Genomic DNA, 14,696 nt, shown 5'->3' with positions numbered 1-14,696 from the left:
ATGCCAGGTTAGATTATTTTGGTCAAACTTGTGCTGACTCATCAATTTCCAAGTCAAAGTAACAAATCTGTTAGCATGGGATACCAGTACACTATTTTAATTACTTTGAGGGCGAAATTGCACCATAAATTATTTTAGGCCACTGGGTGTGCCTGGAAAAATATCTGGAGGTGCTGGGTGCACCTTAACCCTATTTTTTAAGCTTGGAGACATACCTTGATTCTAGCAAGTTTCAGAAATCCAACTCATCTAAATTTTTCGTGTATTAAAAAAAAAAAGCACTCTGAATGAGATTGCTTCAAATAAGAAAATAATAATATACTAGGAAAAAATTCTTTTCTTTTCAGTGACCCTTAATTTGATAATAGGTTGATGTCATGTTTCATAGATATAAAAAAAAAAAAATCTCAATTCTCCTTTTGTATTGGGAAAGATTACTAGATATTGGCATCATAGAGTGTTGGGAATAAGTCGTGATGTTGATGGCTATAATGCATAGATGATGCAATTATTAAGCTAAATTGCGTAGGAAAAATATAATTCAAGAAAAAATAATGGCTAGAATAGAATTTTAAGTAATGATTAGGAAAGCAAATATGAATAATTGATGTCATCAAATGAAGAGGGACGCCAGCTTGCTCCTTAGATAAGAGTGGTTAGAGAAAAACAGGATGGTAGGGTTCGCGTGTTGCATAAAAGCCCACGTAATAAATTGCATGGTTTATAAATACAATTTTACAGTTTTTCATTTTTCATTTAACTTTGCCAATAATAATGTTACCCCTTCATTTAAAAAAGCTGCACCATTATGTTTATGCAGCGGCTATATTGTATATAGAGGAGCCAGGTGTCCTTATTGTTGGCCATCGCAGCAAGGAGGTGCCTGAAGTTTGAACTTTGATATGTATATTTTGATTTTTTAAAAAAATTAAAATAAAATTTGGCATCCCAACATTTTCCAATTCTTCATTCACATTCATTGGTCACATAATGCACATCTATTGAAACATGACTTACAAATGAAATTTGCACAGAATTGACATTTTAATGAACAACAATGCAGGGTAGCCAATCCTATAAATAAATACACAATAGTAGCAGCCAAATCCCCCTTTTTCCGCTTTTGACAGCCAAGGGCCCTTCATAATCACTATGAAAAACCCAGCATGTTAACACCAGATAAACAACAGAACAACAATCACCAACTTTACCCAGCACTCACTAGAAGCAAGAGAGCAGAAAGATCATAAGGAAAAAATACAAAGATAATGAAATATGTAATCAAGCATTCCTTATGTTGATGCCTTCTTCTCTGAACTGTTGTGATTATCTGCTGGTGCTTTGAGGTTTTTCAATGATTTTCCCAAGATATTTAAAACAGCAACCCGCTGCAATTCTTTAGCTGTCATCAAAGTTGAAAACGCCAGAAAATTTATTAGCACCCATTTTAATAAGGGATAATTAATCTCCAGGTCCTTATAGTTTCATCTAATTTTTAATTAGGTCCTTATAAAATTTTTTCTTTTTATCAGCTCCTTTTACTTTTGTGTGTTTTTAATCAGGTCCTTCTATTTTTTTTCTTTTTATTAGGTCCTTATAGTTTCACTTATTTTTTAATTAGGTGCTTTGTAGTTTTTAAAAAATTATTTATTAACTTTATTCTTTAAAATTAATTTTATTTTTAAATTAATAATTATATAATTGGACAAAATAATTAATATAATCATTTAGTAATTAATAAATAATCAGAATAATAATTATACTTAAATATAAATTATTTATAATCATATTTTAATTTTAGAAAAATTTATTATTATAATTTGAATTTTATATTTGTTTAACTAAAAATTTAAAAGAATATTAACATAAGATTGTTAAAATAATTATTATTTTTAAAATGTTATTATTTGTAAAATAAAAAATAAAAACTACAAGGACCTAATTAAAAACAAAGTAAAACAATAAAGACTTAATAAAAAGAAAAAAAATTATACGGACTTGATTAAAAATATATGATAGTATAGGACCTGATAAAAAGAAAAAAAATTATAAGGACCTGATTAAAAACCAGTTGAAACTATAAGGACTTATATATTAATTATCCCTTTTAATAATATATGTGATGTTTACTACCATTAAAAGGTACTCCTTATTGTCCTAATTATAGGGCACTTTTAACTACCTCGTCAAAACTAAGGAGTATTAAAATGGTTTAAAAGTGAAATAACTTTCTAAATTTATCCCCATTTAAAACCATGAATTATAAAAAAAAAAAAAAGTCCTAGGTAGTTGTAAGCAATGGTCATTTTTGGAGAAATAACTAACCAATGCTCCACTTTCTCATGCAAAGTGACCAATATATGGAACCATCAATTTGTTCTAGAAGGTGAATACTATATGGGATCGGAGGCAGAAGTAGCAGCTGGTTGCTTTTTAGTTGGATAACATCGAAGGCAAGCTAATTTTCAGCTCTTCAGTATCTCAAAACACATACTGTGCTGATATAAAATGTAAATTGGGAGTTGACACTCTCTCTCTCTCTCTATCTATCTTCGTTTACTCTCTTTGATAAGAAAGCATGCACGCAAAAGTTTGGAAATACTAGTAGGTGCAACTTTGTCCAAATCAATGTATGAAGTCTATAATGACCACAATAAACAATTTCAGGTAGGTTATTCATTTTCAAGGGCCACAAGGAACAAAAAGGTCAATCTGCCAAAGATTAAACACCTTAGAATTCCTATACATATAAGGAATAGCACTAAACATCTGTCATATTTTTAGGAACACCACATTAGTAGTTATGTGATGCGCAAGTGAACAACATTCTGGCATTCTGAAAATAAAAATACAGAACAAAAGCTATTAACTTTCGTCATGCGTCTACCAACACGGGTAGCCTTCGATATTAATCATTGTCAGCAGATGCTGGAGGAAGGTGGTAGTTAACCCATTTAATTTAATGTCATAATTTAAAAATAAACTCTTGGCCATTTAAAATTTGAAAGAGACATCAAACGATGAGTTTATAGGCATGGCAGTGATTGAATGACATCAAATGTATTCCAAGGCCAGAGGATTTTGAGCTAACACTTAATGCACCACTCCATGCCAATTGCCTCGCCCAATTTAGCAAACAAAATAACTATCCAGCCGATAATGAATATGGAAGAAACAAATAAAGCATCAAGTTTCATTACCTTCCTCCAGGGAAAGCTGAATAGATCTCTTTTCCAACTCAACAGCATGTCTACTGAGCTCAATCGAGGAGAGTGACTGAAGCACTATCAGACAAAGGAAAATATCAGGTGCATAGAATTTAAGAATGAAAAGCACTTAAGGCGTACTCTCTAGGTAATAAGCATACTTTGGATATATTCTTCTTGGTCAGATTGGTCCAATTTCCTCAAAAACATCTGCAATTGGTGGTATTGATCCTCCCAGTGTGCATTTTTTGGTCTTGTTGTATTGCCAATAGCAGGACCAGCAGTTGCAAAACTGGACTCTACTGGTGCTAACCGCATAGCAGAGTTTCCAATTGAGAAAGGAACTGAAGGTTTACCAGATGAGCTCACAGAAGAAGTCATTGGAAAAGGTGCAAAAGCAGGAAAACAAGAGACCTTTGGCTCCTTTATCTGAGATTTTGGTTGAGCAGTCTCATCTTCACCAGGTTGCCTGGAACCTGAAATTGGACTATAGGCACTACTACTCGGGTTCCCACAAGCAGTGCTCTTGCCCAAGTCTGCTTCAGCTTTTCTACGTACATAAACAAGATGTCCATTTCCAGCATTATTGCCTGGAGATTGGGGGTGATTGTGATTCATTGGGAACTCAGAAGAGGGTCTCTTGGTGCCTGAAACTCTATTAGAATCAGTACAGCGGCCCTTCTCCTTTAAAATTGAGGAGCCTCCAATAGAGGCTGAAACTGTGACCCTATTATCATTCGGCAGCTCTCTCAATGCTGTCTTCTTCACTGTAGCAGTCAATAGCTTATCACCTGGCAAACCTGTTTTAGAGCTGCCTGGACCAGGCTCAGTTTTAGAATCTACACTTTGTTGGGCCATTTCTTGCTGGCTTGATAAAAAGCCAAGATAGTAAGAAATATGAAGCATGGGGTCAACAGAATACAAGTCAGATGTTGAATTGTTAGGTAACAATAATAAAATTATGAAGCCAACAAAGTCAATATAATGCAAAGAAACGGGAAATCCTATAAGACATCAGTTGATGCTTTTTCAAGGGAGAATGGGAGATGGAAAAAATGAAGGCTTGTATTTTTGATCTCTCTAAATTGTTTATAAAAGTAAACTTGTCCCCTCCCCCCCTTTGGTAATTAGATTGATCATATCTTATTATTAATTTGAGTGAATTGGGAGGCGAACGAGTGATGGGGGCAAGGGGGAAAGAGTGGGCTGGAAACTACTCCCTTACCCTTAATGTGAGATTACAAAAATGCTGATTAGGCCATCCGTTTTAGTGACGTGTTACTTACCCAGTACAAATTGTCGACCAGGTCACCTAGTATTAGTAACCATTCCATCTCATGCTACCCTTAAAAAACCAAAGTTTCCCATATCCCTTTGAAATTATGGTTATTATCAGAAACAGGAGCTAAAAAGCAGGTAGGCTGAGTGAGATTGAAAAAAGAGGGAGCGGGAAGTCGTTGATAAAGCAAAGGTGAATTTTGATCAAATAGTCTGCAATGCAAAGCCTTGAGCTATTGCCTCTCCTTCTAATAAAACCAGTTAGTTCCTTGATGACATGAATCTGTGTATAACATGTCAAATGAACATATAACCACTTTCCAGTAATATCAATGCATCTACCAGCCACACAAAAAGAGACTTGTGAGATCGTTCAAAGTCAAAATTGAACGACATTAACCCTGAAGAGCAAAATATCGACAATCATAAACGACATTAGTTTACATTAGATTATCAGACATGCTATTTAAGGAACATGGCGGTCATTATATATATAGATATATATATAATCAAAATGAAGAATCGCAAACAAGTATTACAGTGATGAGCATTTCCCTCTTTGTGAAGGGAGATTCATCGAAAGATGACAAAAGTAGAATACCTATTTCATCCTTCCACTTGGCAATATCTTCGTGACCGTCGTCCGTGATAGCTGGGTTTAATGTCTTGCCCTTGCTTCCTAGACGACTTCATGCAAAACACCAGAAGAAGAAGAAGAATAAGAAGATGCGGCAAAGCAACCAACGAAGCGGCAAAGAAGTCTGGCTGAGCAAGGGAGAAGAAGAACGACGAAGAGGGCGACCTAGCGCAGGAGCCACAGAGATCGAATGATCCCATCCTGTAAGCCTTGAATCCTACCCGTCCAAACCATCCAACCACACACGATGAGACACGTCATGAGGCTTTTATGATCGCATCTGAACTGTCCGTCTCGATATGCTCCTGATCGTCCATTCAATTTACATACTTCCCCGTCGAAGTGCTAAACCCCTCCGCGACGCAAAGGCCTTGTTTGGTTCAACGAAGGAAATAGAGGTTAATTAAAAGAAAAAGAGTGGAGGAGAAGGGAGGTCATAATTTTTTAGTTGGAAGGGAAAAGAAAGGAGGAAAGATTTTTTGTTTGATTGATAAGAGGAGGGGAGAAGGGGTAACTATAAATTGACAAATATATCATTATCTCTATATTTAGACTGATTTATTTTTTTATTACAATATTTATATCAAAATTATTATTTCTTAATTTATCAATTTTAAAAAAACCAATTACCTCACTTACATGTGATAAAAAAATGATAAAACTAAAAAAAAATAGAAAATATGATACAAAAGTTTAACATTCTATCTCATTAATTTTATAATATATGTATTAATATATATGATATGTATATATGATATAATTATAACAAGAACGTTATGATATGTATATATTAATATATATGCATGTTATATGAGATTATAATACACACAGTTATGATATATATATTAATATATATGATATGTATATATGATATAATTATAACAAGAACGTTATGATATGTATATATTAATATATATGCATGTTATATGAGATTATAATACACACATGTTATGATATATATATTAATATACATAATATGTATATTATATAGTTATAGTATTATATTATTATTGTCAAATATTATTAGTGGTTAAAAAGAGAAAAAGTGAAAAAAGATTTTTAATAAAATAGACAAACTTAGAATGTTGAAAAGTTGGAATGGGTAGTTTGATTAATATCAGATACTCCTCCGGTCCTTAATATAGGATCCAATTCTTGAGTTGGTTTTGGTCCTAAATATAAGACCCATTTCTCATATTTATCAATTTTCTCTAAATTACCCCTATAGATACTTCTTCAACCATAATCAAATAGAAGAGAAAAATGGGGTATTAAGAAAGATGATTGTGGTATTTTAGGAAAAATGTGTCACTTTTCTTATAATTAACTAACTTACCTAACTTCCTTAATCTAATCAAATTAGTTAAATGGGTCTTATATTAAAGACCGGAGGAATATAATATTTCTTCTCTCTCCAGAAAACCTTAAATTTAGAAAACAAGTTTCTTCCTTCTTTTTATTTTTTTATTTTTTCTAACCAAACACACTTGTCTCTTTCTCTTTCCTCCCTTCTTTTCCCTTCTCCTCAACAACCCTCCAACCAAATAGAGCCAAAAGAGCTCCGAGCTCCGTCGTTACCCATGGTCAGGCCTCTAAATTACCTTCATGCCTTTGCCTTTCTCAATTGAATTATTTCCCCATTGTTGGTGCTTCTCTGTCGTATTAAATTTCATCGATTCTCAAAATTGCTTATCTGACTTGAACTTTTACTTGGCTTAATTGCGACTTACATGTGTGATGTTATTCTAAGAAAAGCTCATGCAGGGCCTCTGCTGGATACCCTTCCCTCAGTCGGAGGGTTCTCTCCATGGGGGAGCCGATGCATTGAGCATCGCCTTTCCGGCATAGGCCGGCTGTGTGTGTGTGTTTCATTTGGGTGTGTGTCTGAGATTTCTTGGTGGCTTGGTGGTTTGGGGGTAAGGTGGATCGAATCATCGAAGGAGGGATGGTGGCGGAGGGTGGTCGGCGTTGGGGTAGTTCGGCGGTAAGGGGTGAATGGCTGGTGAATGATGTGCGATGGAATGTCTTGGAAAAGCATCAACTGATGTTTATAAAACAATTGTCTCTGTTGGGCTTCATATTTCTTACTGTCTTGTAAAGATCAGTTAGGCAGCTTGACCAGATCTGGTTAAGCTTACTGGTCCATCTTGCCGCAAGCATTTTGAACTTTCAGGATTCTCTTCCTCTTTAGATGATATGTAGATGAACCTGATTGCCTTGGGGGAAGCTTTCCCGCCAAACTCAGCTAGCAGAACGTTGAAGGTTCATTGTTTTAAAGGCCTCAAATACCGGCCGCCAGGATTATGACGAGACCTATGGTTCAGATGCAACTTTAAATACTTCTTGACGTGTCTCTCTGTGAGTGGTCTGATGGGATGGGATACTAGGATATTAAGGTTCGGAGGGATGAGGAGAAAGTAGAAAATTATCTAGTATCTACTGTTAAAATAATATTTTTATGCCATGTAGTGCAGGTGAAATTGAGAGGTGCACGCTCATCACCTGATAAGTAATCTAGATTTAAATGATCCAGATTTAATATTATTAAATAATTATTTTAAAATAAAAAAATTATATTTTTAAATAATGATAGTTAAGAGATTATTTTTATTTTTTATTCTATACTTATTAAAATAATTATTTTTAAAAAATAAAAATAAAAATAAATATAAACTGTCCAAATCAGATCAGACAGTCCAGATCTAATAAGCATTGAGTGCTTATCAAAATTGATAATCACCTTATATAAATCCGAAATTGAGATGAGATCCATGTTTTTGCAAGGGCAATGGAATTGTTCCCGAATTAAAAAAGAAAAAATGGTTCTGCCATTAATTAATTATTACGATAAAAAGTATGCACTGTATGCAATAAAATCTATGGCTATGGTTACTTGGTTAGTAAACTAATAATCAGATGCGCCACGACTTTCCGTACATGGCGGCCTTGTTGGTTCATAATCGCGCTGTAAAACACATGTCCGTCTCCTCAAATTTGTGTGAACATTCGCCTCTCGTCTGCTCCGTTCCCCGGAAGCCACTTCGTGTGGTTGTAAGGACCCTCATTTGGTATTGCTTTTTCTGTGTGTTTAATTGCTCCTTTTTGTCGATTTATATACTCACTCCTCTTGATGATGTTTAACGCTAATCAGTTTACTACAGTATCTGGGGTTCTGACGAAAATTACCTTTTTAATCCTCAAAGAAAGATTCTCTGGGTTTTAACGTTTGCTAAGCAAGTTCCGTTCACTGTGGGGTTTCAGATTTCACGGGGGACGGAGTTAAATCTCACTTTTCGGCGTCGACAACAGTGCAGCTGAGATCCCACAGTACGTTTTTCTTGTTCTGCGCCTTACTGTGTTCATAGATTATTTTTGTTCTGTTAATACTGTTCACACAATTCAACTTCTTTAGATTTTCTTGGGCTATCAATATTCTCTGTGGAGGTGGAGGAACAACCCCAAGATTGTGTGTAGAGTTTTACATGCATCAGCTTGCAGATGTCAATTATTGTTTTGGTGGGACGAATGCCAAAATAGCTGTTACGCATGCATATCACAAAAAGAAAAGCGATTTTGTGTTCGAGTTTTATTTTCTTTCGATTTTGATTTCTCCATTTTTGCCGTATCTGGTGCTTCATAGATATTAGGTCACATGTATGGGATTTATCGATATTTTATTTGATATCATTAGGCTTCTAGCGTAATAAAGCGAACCTCTATCAGTCATGAATCAAAAAGATGCTGTACAAGACAATCCCAAATCGTGTTCGAAGAAAGCAATCCCACCTTATATGAAAGCAGTTTCTGGCTCGCTAGGAGGTGTTATGGAGGCCTGTTGTTTGCAACCCATTGATGTCATTAAGACCAGATTGCAACTTGATAGGTCCGGAAACTACAGGGGAATAGTACACTGTGGTACCACAGTTGCTCGAACAGAAGGGGTGCGAGCTTTATGGAAGGGATTGACACCCTTTGCTACACATTTGACCTTGAAGTATGCACTGCGAATGGGTTCAAATGCATTATTTCAAACAGCATTTAAGGACTCTAAGACTGGGAAAATTAGCAGTCAGGGGCGGCTTCTTTCTGGTTTTGGTGCTGGGGTCCTTGAGGCTCTTGTGATTGTTACTCCATTTGAGGTTCGTGCTTTTATGCTTCTATTTGTCACTGACAATTAGGTCATACATTTTCGATTTAATTTGGTTACACATTGATTGAATTTAATTGCTGCTCGAATCGTAACTTTATGTAATTAATTTTTGCTGTTGCTGCTTGAGATTAGACTTTAGCTTGAATTTTCATGTTGGAGCTTATTGGCTTGTTTCTGGATTTTTGACATTTTGAGGAAACTTCGGTTTGCTGTGAATGTGAAATACGTTAGATTGACACGGATTTTTTATTCGTAGACTTGCTCTTCTTTTCTCTTTTGCAAATTCAAATGGGAATCTTGCAAGGTAGAATTCCACATCCTTCTTGTTGCTTTTCTCACTTAAAACAATTCTGCTGATCTTGGATGGTCTCGTTCTTGGCAACTGGTTATCTTTTACACAATAAGCTTGCATATGTTGTCTAGTATTGGGTTTAGTGATGTCTCTATCACTCTGCAAAGACCAGCTAACCAGCATGACTAAATGCGGATCTGCTAGTCCGTCTTGAGTTGCCGCAAGCGTTTTAAATCTTCAGGATTCTCTTCCGCTGGACTATTATTCTTTTTGCTCCCATTCTGATCTGAAGTTTACGGGTTGGGGAAGTGGGGAATGATCAATAAGAAAAGAAAAAGGGTACTGGACTACTGATCCTCACTTTCATCCCTCTTCTTGTTGTTGCACCTGTTGTACCTGACAAGCATGTATTCATTTTTCTCATTCGCATTTTCATTGCTCCCTTGAAGTTGTGTCTTGCATTTTTAATTAGATGAAGTAAAAATTAAAGCTTTTATAGGTCATGTCAAGCTAGATGGTTGGGCCCAGAAGTTTGCTTGTTGGGATTAACAATGATGATGACATGCTGCTTGTTTTCTGGTTGTCTGCAGCACTAGTGATCCAAGATATTTCTGTGTTTTGTTTTATAATTGTTAATGATATGCAAATTAGCGGATTTAATCTATCTTGGCCACTAACATTATCAACATCTATGCATTGACTGTCTGTGGAAAATGATGTAGTGGTTAACGTTGGTAATTTAGCACGATCTTGTTGCAGGTGGTGAAAATCAGATTGCAGCAACAGAGAGGCCTAAGTCCTGATCTTTTGAAGTACAAGGGACCTGTACACTGTGCCCGAATGATTATAAAGGAAGAAGGCCTTTTTGGGCTTTGGGCTGGGGCTGCTCCAACTGTAATGCGCAATGGGACAAATCAAGCTGCCATGTTTACAGCCAAAAATGCTTTTGATATCCTTTTATGGAAGAAACATGAAGGAGACGGGAAAGTCCTTCAACCATGGCAATCCATGATCTCTGGATTTCTTGCAGGTACAGCAGGCCCTATCTGCACTGGCCCTTTCGATGTAGTGAAAACAAGGCTAATGGCTCAGAGCCGAGCGGGAGGTGAGTTGAAGTATAAGGGCATGATCCATGCCATCAGAACAATATATGCAGAGGAAGGGCTTCGTGCATTATGGAAAGGTCTGTTGCCTAGGCTCATGAGAATTCCACCTGGCCAGGCCATTATGTGGGCTGTGGCTGATCAAATAATTGGTTTGTATGAGAGGAGATATCTACATAGTGCTGCATTGTAGGTACTTCTCACATTGTCTTTTGCCGGCTCTGAACCATGTCAATTTTGTTGCTATCGCATGCAGATGACGATGTTAGGGTTTAGGCTTCTAACCCGAGATTTATTTCTTTAATCTCTTGAATTTGATGGGTGACACTTGGTGCCTTAGAAAATAACTTTTAGCTGGGAAAAACAATCATATTTGTTAGAACTAGCGGGATTGTAGCAAACTGAATCTGCCAAAACGCTTGATACTGTTGGTGTACTCTACAAAATATGTTTCTTGTCAAGTTCTTGCTGCCTCTATTTTATGGATTCCTGGACTAGTGCTGTTCACTACTCTGGTAGGTCGTTTTCTTTTATTGTTAGGAAAAACTTGTGTCCCTATTTGAAACCCATTTTACAGATGGCAATATCCAGAATTCAGTCTCAACCATGCCCCAAAAAAGGCTGAAAATCCCAATCTCCATGCGGGCTGATGTTAAACTACCACAGAGGGCCCATTCTGATAGGTCATGCTTTTTTTCTTCTGGGGGGTGCAATTCTGATGGGCCATGCACAAGACGAGAAAAAAGTGCGTATCAAGTTTTTAATAAGGCCCAAGAACGACATTTTCGTCGTAAGCCCAATTATTAGACAGTTCCTTTAGTTTAGCCCAATTTCGTTAATCTTGTCCGGTGTGGACACATGTATTATATTTTTTGGGCCGGTAGAACACATAAATTATTGAACTTTACCAATAAAAATGAGTTGAATGACTAACTGGGATTGATTTTAGCGAAAAAGATTAATCTCATTTACTACTCAACAGTGTTTTAAATAACATTGTCTTTAATAAGATGTGCTTTGTAAAAGAGGGGGGGGACAAGTTGAATGTGTTGGATAAATAAAAAATTATTTTCCCATTTCTATTTTTTAAAAAAATTAAATTCTGTTTCTTATTATAAGAGACATTTGATGCTTATGACATATTTTTATATATAAGAGACACTTAAAAGTTGTCTCTATTTTTTTGTATTGATTTTCTATTTTATCCCTATTTATTTTGTCTCCAACTCATACTCTTTCTTCTTTCCACTTCTCTTTCTTTTAATAATTTAATTGTTCTCTCTCATACCCTCTCTCCTTATTAATGGGGGCATTGTTGGAAAAAGCATTATACTTTTTACACATTAATTGTCCTCAACTAATTTTAACTGTTTTTTTAATCAACGTAATTTGGTTATTTGTCTCTTATAATAAGGAATGGAGAGAGTACTGAATTATTAAAAAAAATTCACTTTTTTTTTTTCAAATATAGCTTGCCGTGCCAAACTAAGCTGTCAACTGTATAACCTACTCTTTCTATTAAAAAAATATTGGACTTTTCAAAAATTGAAATTAATACTTGAATGATTAACCTGTCCCATCAAAAAAAAAAAGGATTTACCTGATAACCTTAAAAATAAAAATGAATGAATTCTCCAAAACACTAGTAGTAGTTGTGCTTTCAGATGACAATGTCTGGGTTATTGAAATCCAATAACTTGTGGCTGGGTCCCTATCAGGATTCAATTGCTTCCATTAATAATGCCCAATTAATTTGGTCTATCAAATTAATGTAACACTCAGAAGTTAGAAGTCAGAACAAGACAAGGATACTCTCGAGTCAATAACCATTCCACCCAAAACCAATAACTCCAAGTCAAATGACGTATTTAAGTTGTGATTGCAGCGTCATTGACGAAGACCATTTAATACACAAAGACTATTCAAATACATTATCTTTGATCTTTAATATAATATGTATTTAATGGGTTGAATTAGATTTTAAATATAAGATCTCAACCTGTCTTAATGTCTTATCTTCCAAATGTATAATTTCTCCCCCTAAAATATCCATTTTAAATGTAAAATTTTCTCATCAGAAGGTGATTTCAATACGCATGATTAAATATGATAATTTTAGGAAGTCAAAATAATTTTTTATGAATAAATAACAACTTAACTAATTTTTTGAATATCTTCAAATTAGTTATTTAACTCTTATATTAAGAACCGGAGGTGTCTGATCCAATCGTTCAAAGAAGAAGTGGTTGGCAAGTGAAGAAAAAAACGAGTACTGCCACTAGCTCTATAGTCCCTTTCCCTGGTTTTCACGCTTCGTTCAGTAATTCACCCTCTCATTCTCACTTGACTGAGCAAAGTCAATTTTCTATGCCTCTTGAGGTAGAGTTCGTGACGCAAGCATGAAGCGTAATGAACTTGTAAACCATATTTATATGTCATGTCTTGCGCTACTCAAGCACCAAATATCCTTCATTGTTTTCTCACCACAATAATTAAATCCCACGTTTTCAAATATTATTGGCTAAAAAAAATTGTCCTTTTCATCTTTACATTCAAATATTATGAGTCTACCTCATCTTTTTTTAATATATATATATATTTCCTTTTGTATTTATGCAAAGTCTAAATAAAAAATTAGTCTGACTCCTTTATAACCTTGTAGTGTACAATAGGAATTAAGGGTTTTACCATCTAAGCAAGATGGCAAAAATCTCTTTAAGCAATATTAAGCTATTTGAATAAGTTAGAAAGAGCGTTTATATGCTTTACGATATAAATTTTTTCTTGCATATTTATTTTATATAGTGTAAAATTAATTCTTTATAATTAATTCAAGTGAAAATTTTGTTGTATATACAATCCCAAAGTATTAAAATTCTTTGTAGCTTCTGAGTCTATGTTCCGTTGATACCTTTCCCTACAGAACCAACCTATTTTTCCCTAAACCGTATGAAATGCATATTTCAATTATAAAAGGAGAGAATTACAATGAAGTTTTGAAAAAATAATAATTATTTAAAAAATTCTAATAACAATCTAAACAGTTTGAAATGACAACATGTGTGACTTGTTTTGTAATTTCTTTTCTTTCTTAAAATCTCATTATAATTCTCCGTTATAAAACCCTTCCACATGGTCTATAATATAGTCTTTCTGTTTGAAGTATTATCTTTTTTCCTCTTAAATATCCTCTACTCTTGAACTAACCTTCTGACTAACTAAACAACTTTTTTCCTTCTAATCAATGAATTTTATGGAGGAAAATTTCAAAAATATTAAGGTACTTTGATCAATTTCCTCAATTCATGTGAAATTGCAAGACTCAATTAACTACTCAATGTGAATTTAAAAAAAAAAAAAGGAGATAAATCAAACTGAAGAGCCTAACTTTGGGAATTAGACAAAGTTTCGTGGATCATCATCATACGAATCAAAGAACCTAAAAGGGATAACAAGAGGACAACAAAAACAGAGTGAAGTTAGGTGCAATTTCAGGGGCAAACGTCACCAATTTAAGTACTTTGCACTCATAGAATAAATAGGGCCAGAGGCTCTCAATCTGCAGGCACATTCTATCATCAATCACTTTATTTAGGACATCAGGCCAGTCCATGAACCAAGTTGAAGAACCTAACCTAACTTTGTCAAGAGGACGACAAAAACAGAGTCAAGTTGGGTACAATTGTATAGCTAAATATCAGATTCAATATCTAATGTAACTTTTCGTGCAATTCTCAGTGAAAATTTATCAGGGTCGAACTGGCTGAGGCAATAGTTTAAGAATCAGTACTCAGTAGTGTGAATTGAGATCAATTTGGAGTCAGACTGGTTATAATTAAAATAATATGATTTAATTAAAACATAACATATTCATGTATAATCCTAAAACAAATGATATTTAAATAATAACAAGAGATTAATTCATAGGTAAATAAGATATTGATGTATAATCCACACATAATCAAATAAAACATTGTTACTAAAGCACAGCTATAACATAATGTTTTCTTTTTATTTTCTCAACTCAAAA

General features: G+C 34.6%; 2 protein-coding genes across 6 annotated transcripts; one reads left to right on the top strand and one right to left on the bottom strand.

Moving 5' to 3' along the window:
• Positions 1-975: 975 nt before the first annotated feature.
• Positions 976-5,292, bottom strand: LOC114755840 (uncharacterized). 2 transcript variants are annotated; one of them, XM_028944715.1, is made up of 4 exons: positions 5,086-5,292; positions 3,368-4,074; positions 3,201-3,284; positions 976-1,402 (listed from the first exon to the last, which is right to left on the bottom strand). In XM_028944715.1, exons 2-4 carry the CDS (start codon positions 4,062-4,064, stop codon positions 1,293-1,295), a joined length of 891 nt encoding a protein of 296 aa, XP_028800548.1. In that variant the 5' UTR covers positions 4,065-4,074; positions 5,086-5,292; the 3' UTR covers positions 976-1,292. The 2 variants fall into 2 exon arrangements, with proteins under 2 accessions (XP_028800548.1, XP_028800549.1); XM_028944716.1 differs by having other exon boundaries at positions 3,368-4,070; positions 5,086-5,265.
• A 2,729-nt stretch (positions 5,293-8,021) lies between these two features.
• LOC114755839 (mitochondrial succinate-fumarate transporter 1-like) lies at positions 8,022-11,163 on the top strand. 4 transcript variants are annotated; one of them, XM_028944712.1, is made up of 4 exons: positions 8,022-8,189; positions 8,383-8,448; positions 8,813-9,260; positions 10,323-11,163. In XM_028944712.1, exons 3-4 carry the CDS (start codon positions 8,847-8,849, stop codon positions 10,857-10,859), a joined length of 951 nt encoding a protein of 316 aa, XP_028800545.1. In that variant the 5' UTR covers positions 8,022-8,189; positions 8,383-8,448; positions 8,813-8,846; the 3' UTR covers positions 10,860-11,163. The 4 variants fall into 4 exon arrangements, with proteins under 4 accessions (XP_028800545.1, XP_028800544.1, XP_028800547.1 ...); XM_028944711.1 differs by having other exon boundaries at positions 8,022-8,203; XM_028944714.1 differs by having other exon boundaries at positions 8,022-8,203; positions 8,383-8,452.
• The last annotated feature ends 3,533 nt before the right edge of the window (positions 11,164-14,696 follow it).

This window comes from Neltuma alba, unplaced genomic scaffold, assembly GCF_004799145.2.
Source record: "Neltuma alba isolate B1F8T4 unplaced genomic scaffold, ASM479914v2 tig00010342_pilon, whole genome shotgun sequence".
Taxonomy (NCBI): Eukaryota; Viridiplantae; Streptophyta; class Magnoliopsida; order Fabales; family Fabaceae; genus Neltuma; species Neltuma alba.
This window is presented reverse-complemented; position numbering and strand designations above follow the sequence as displayed.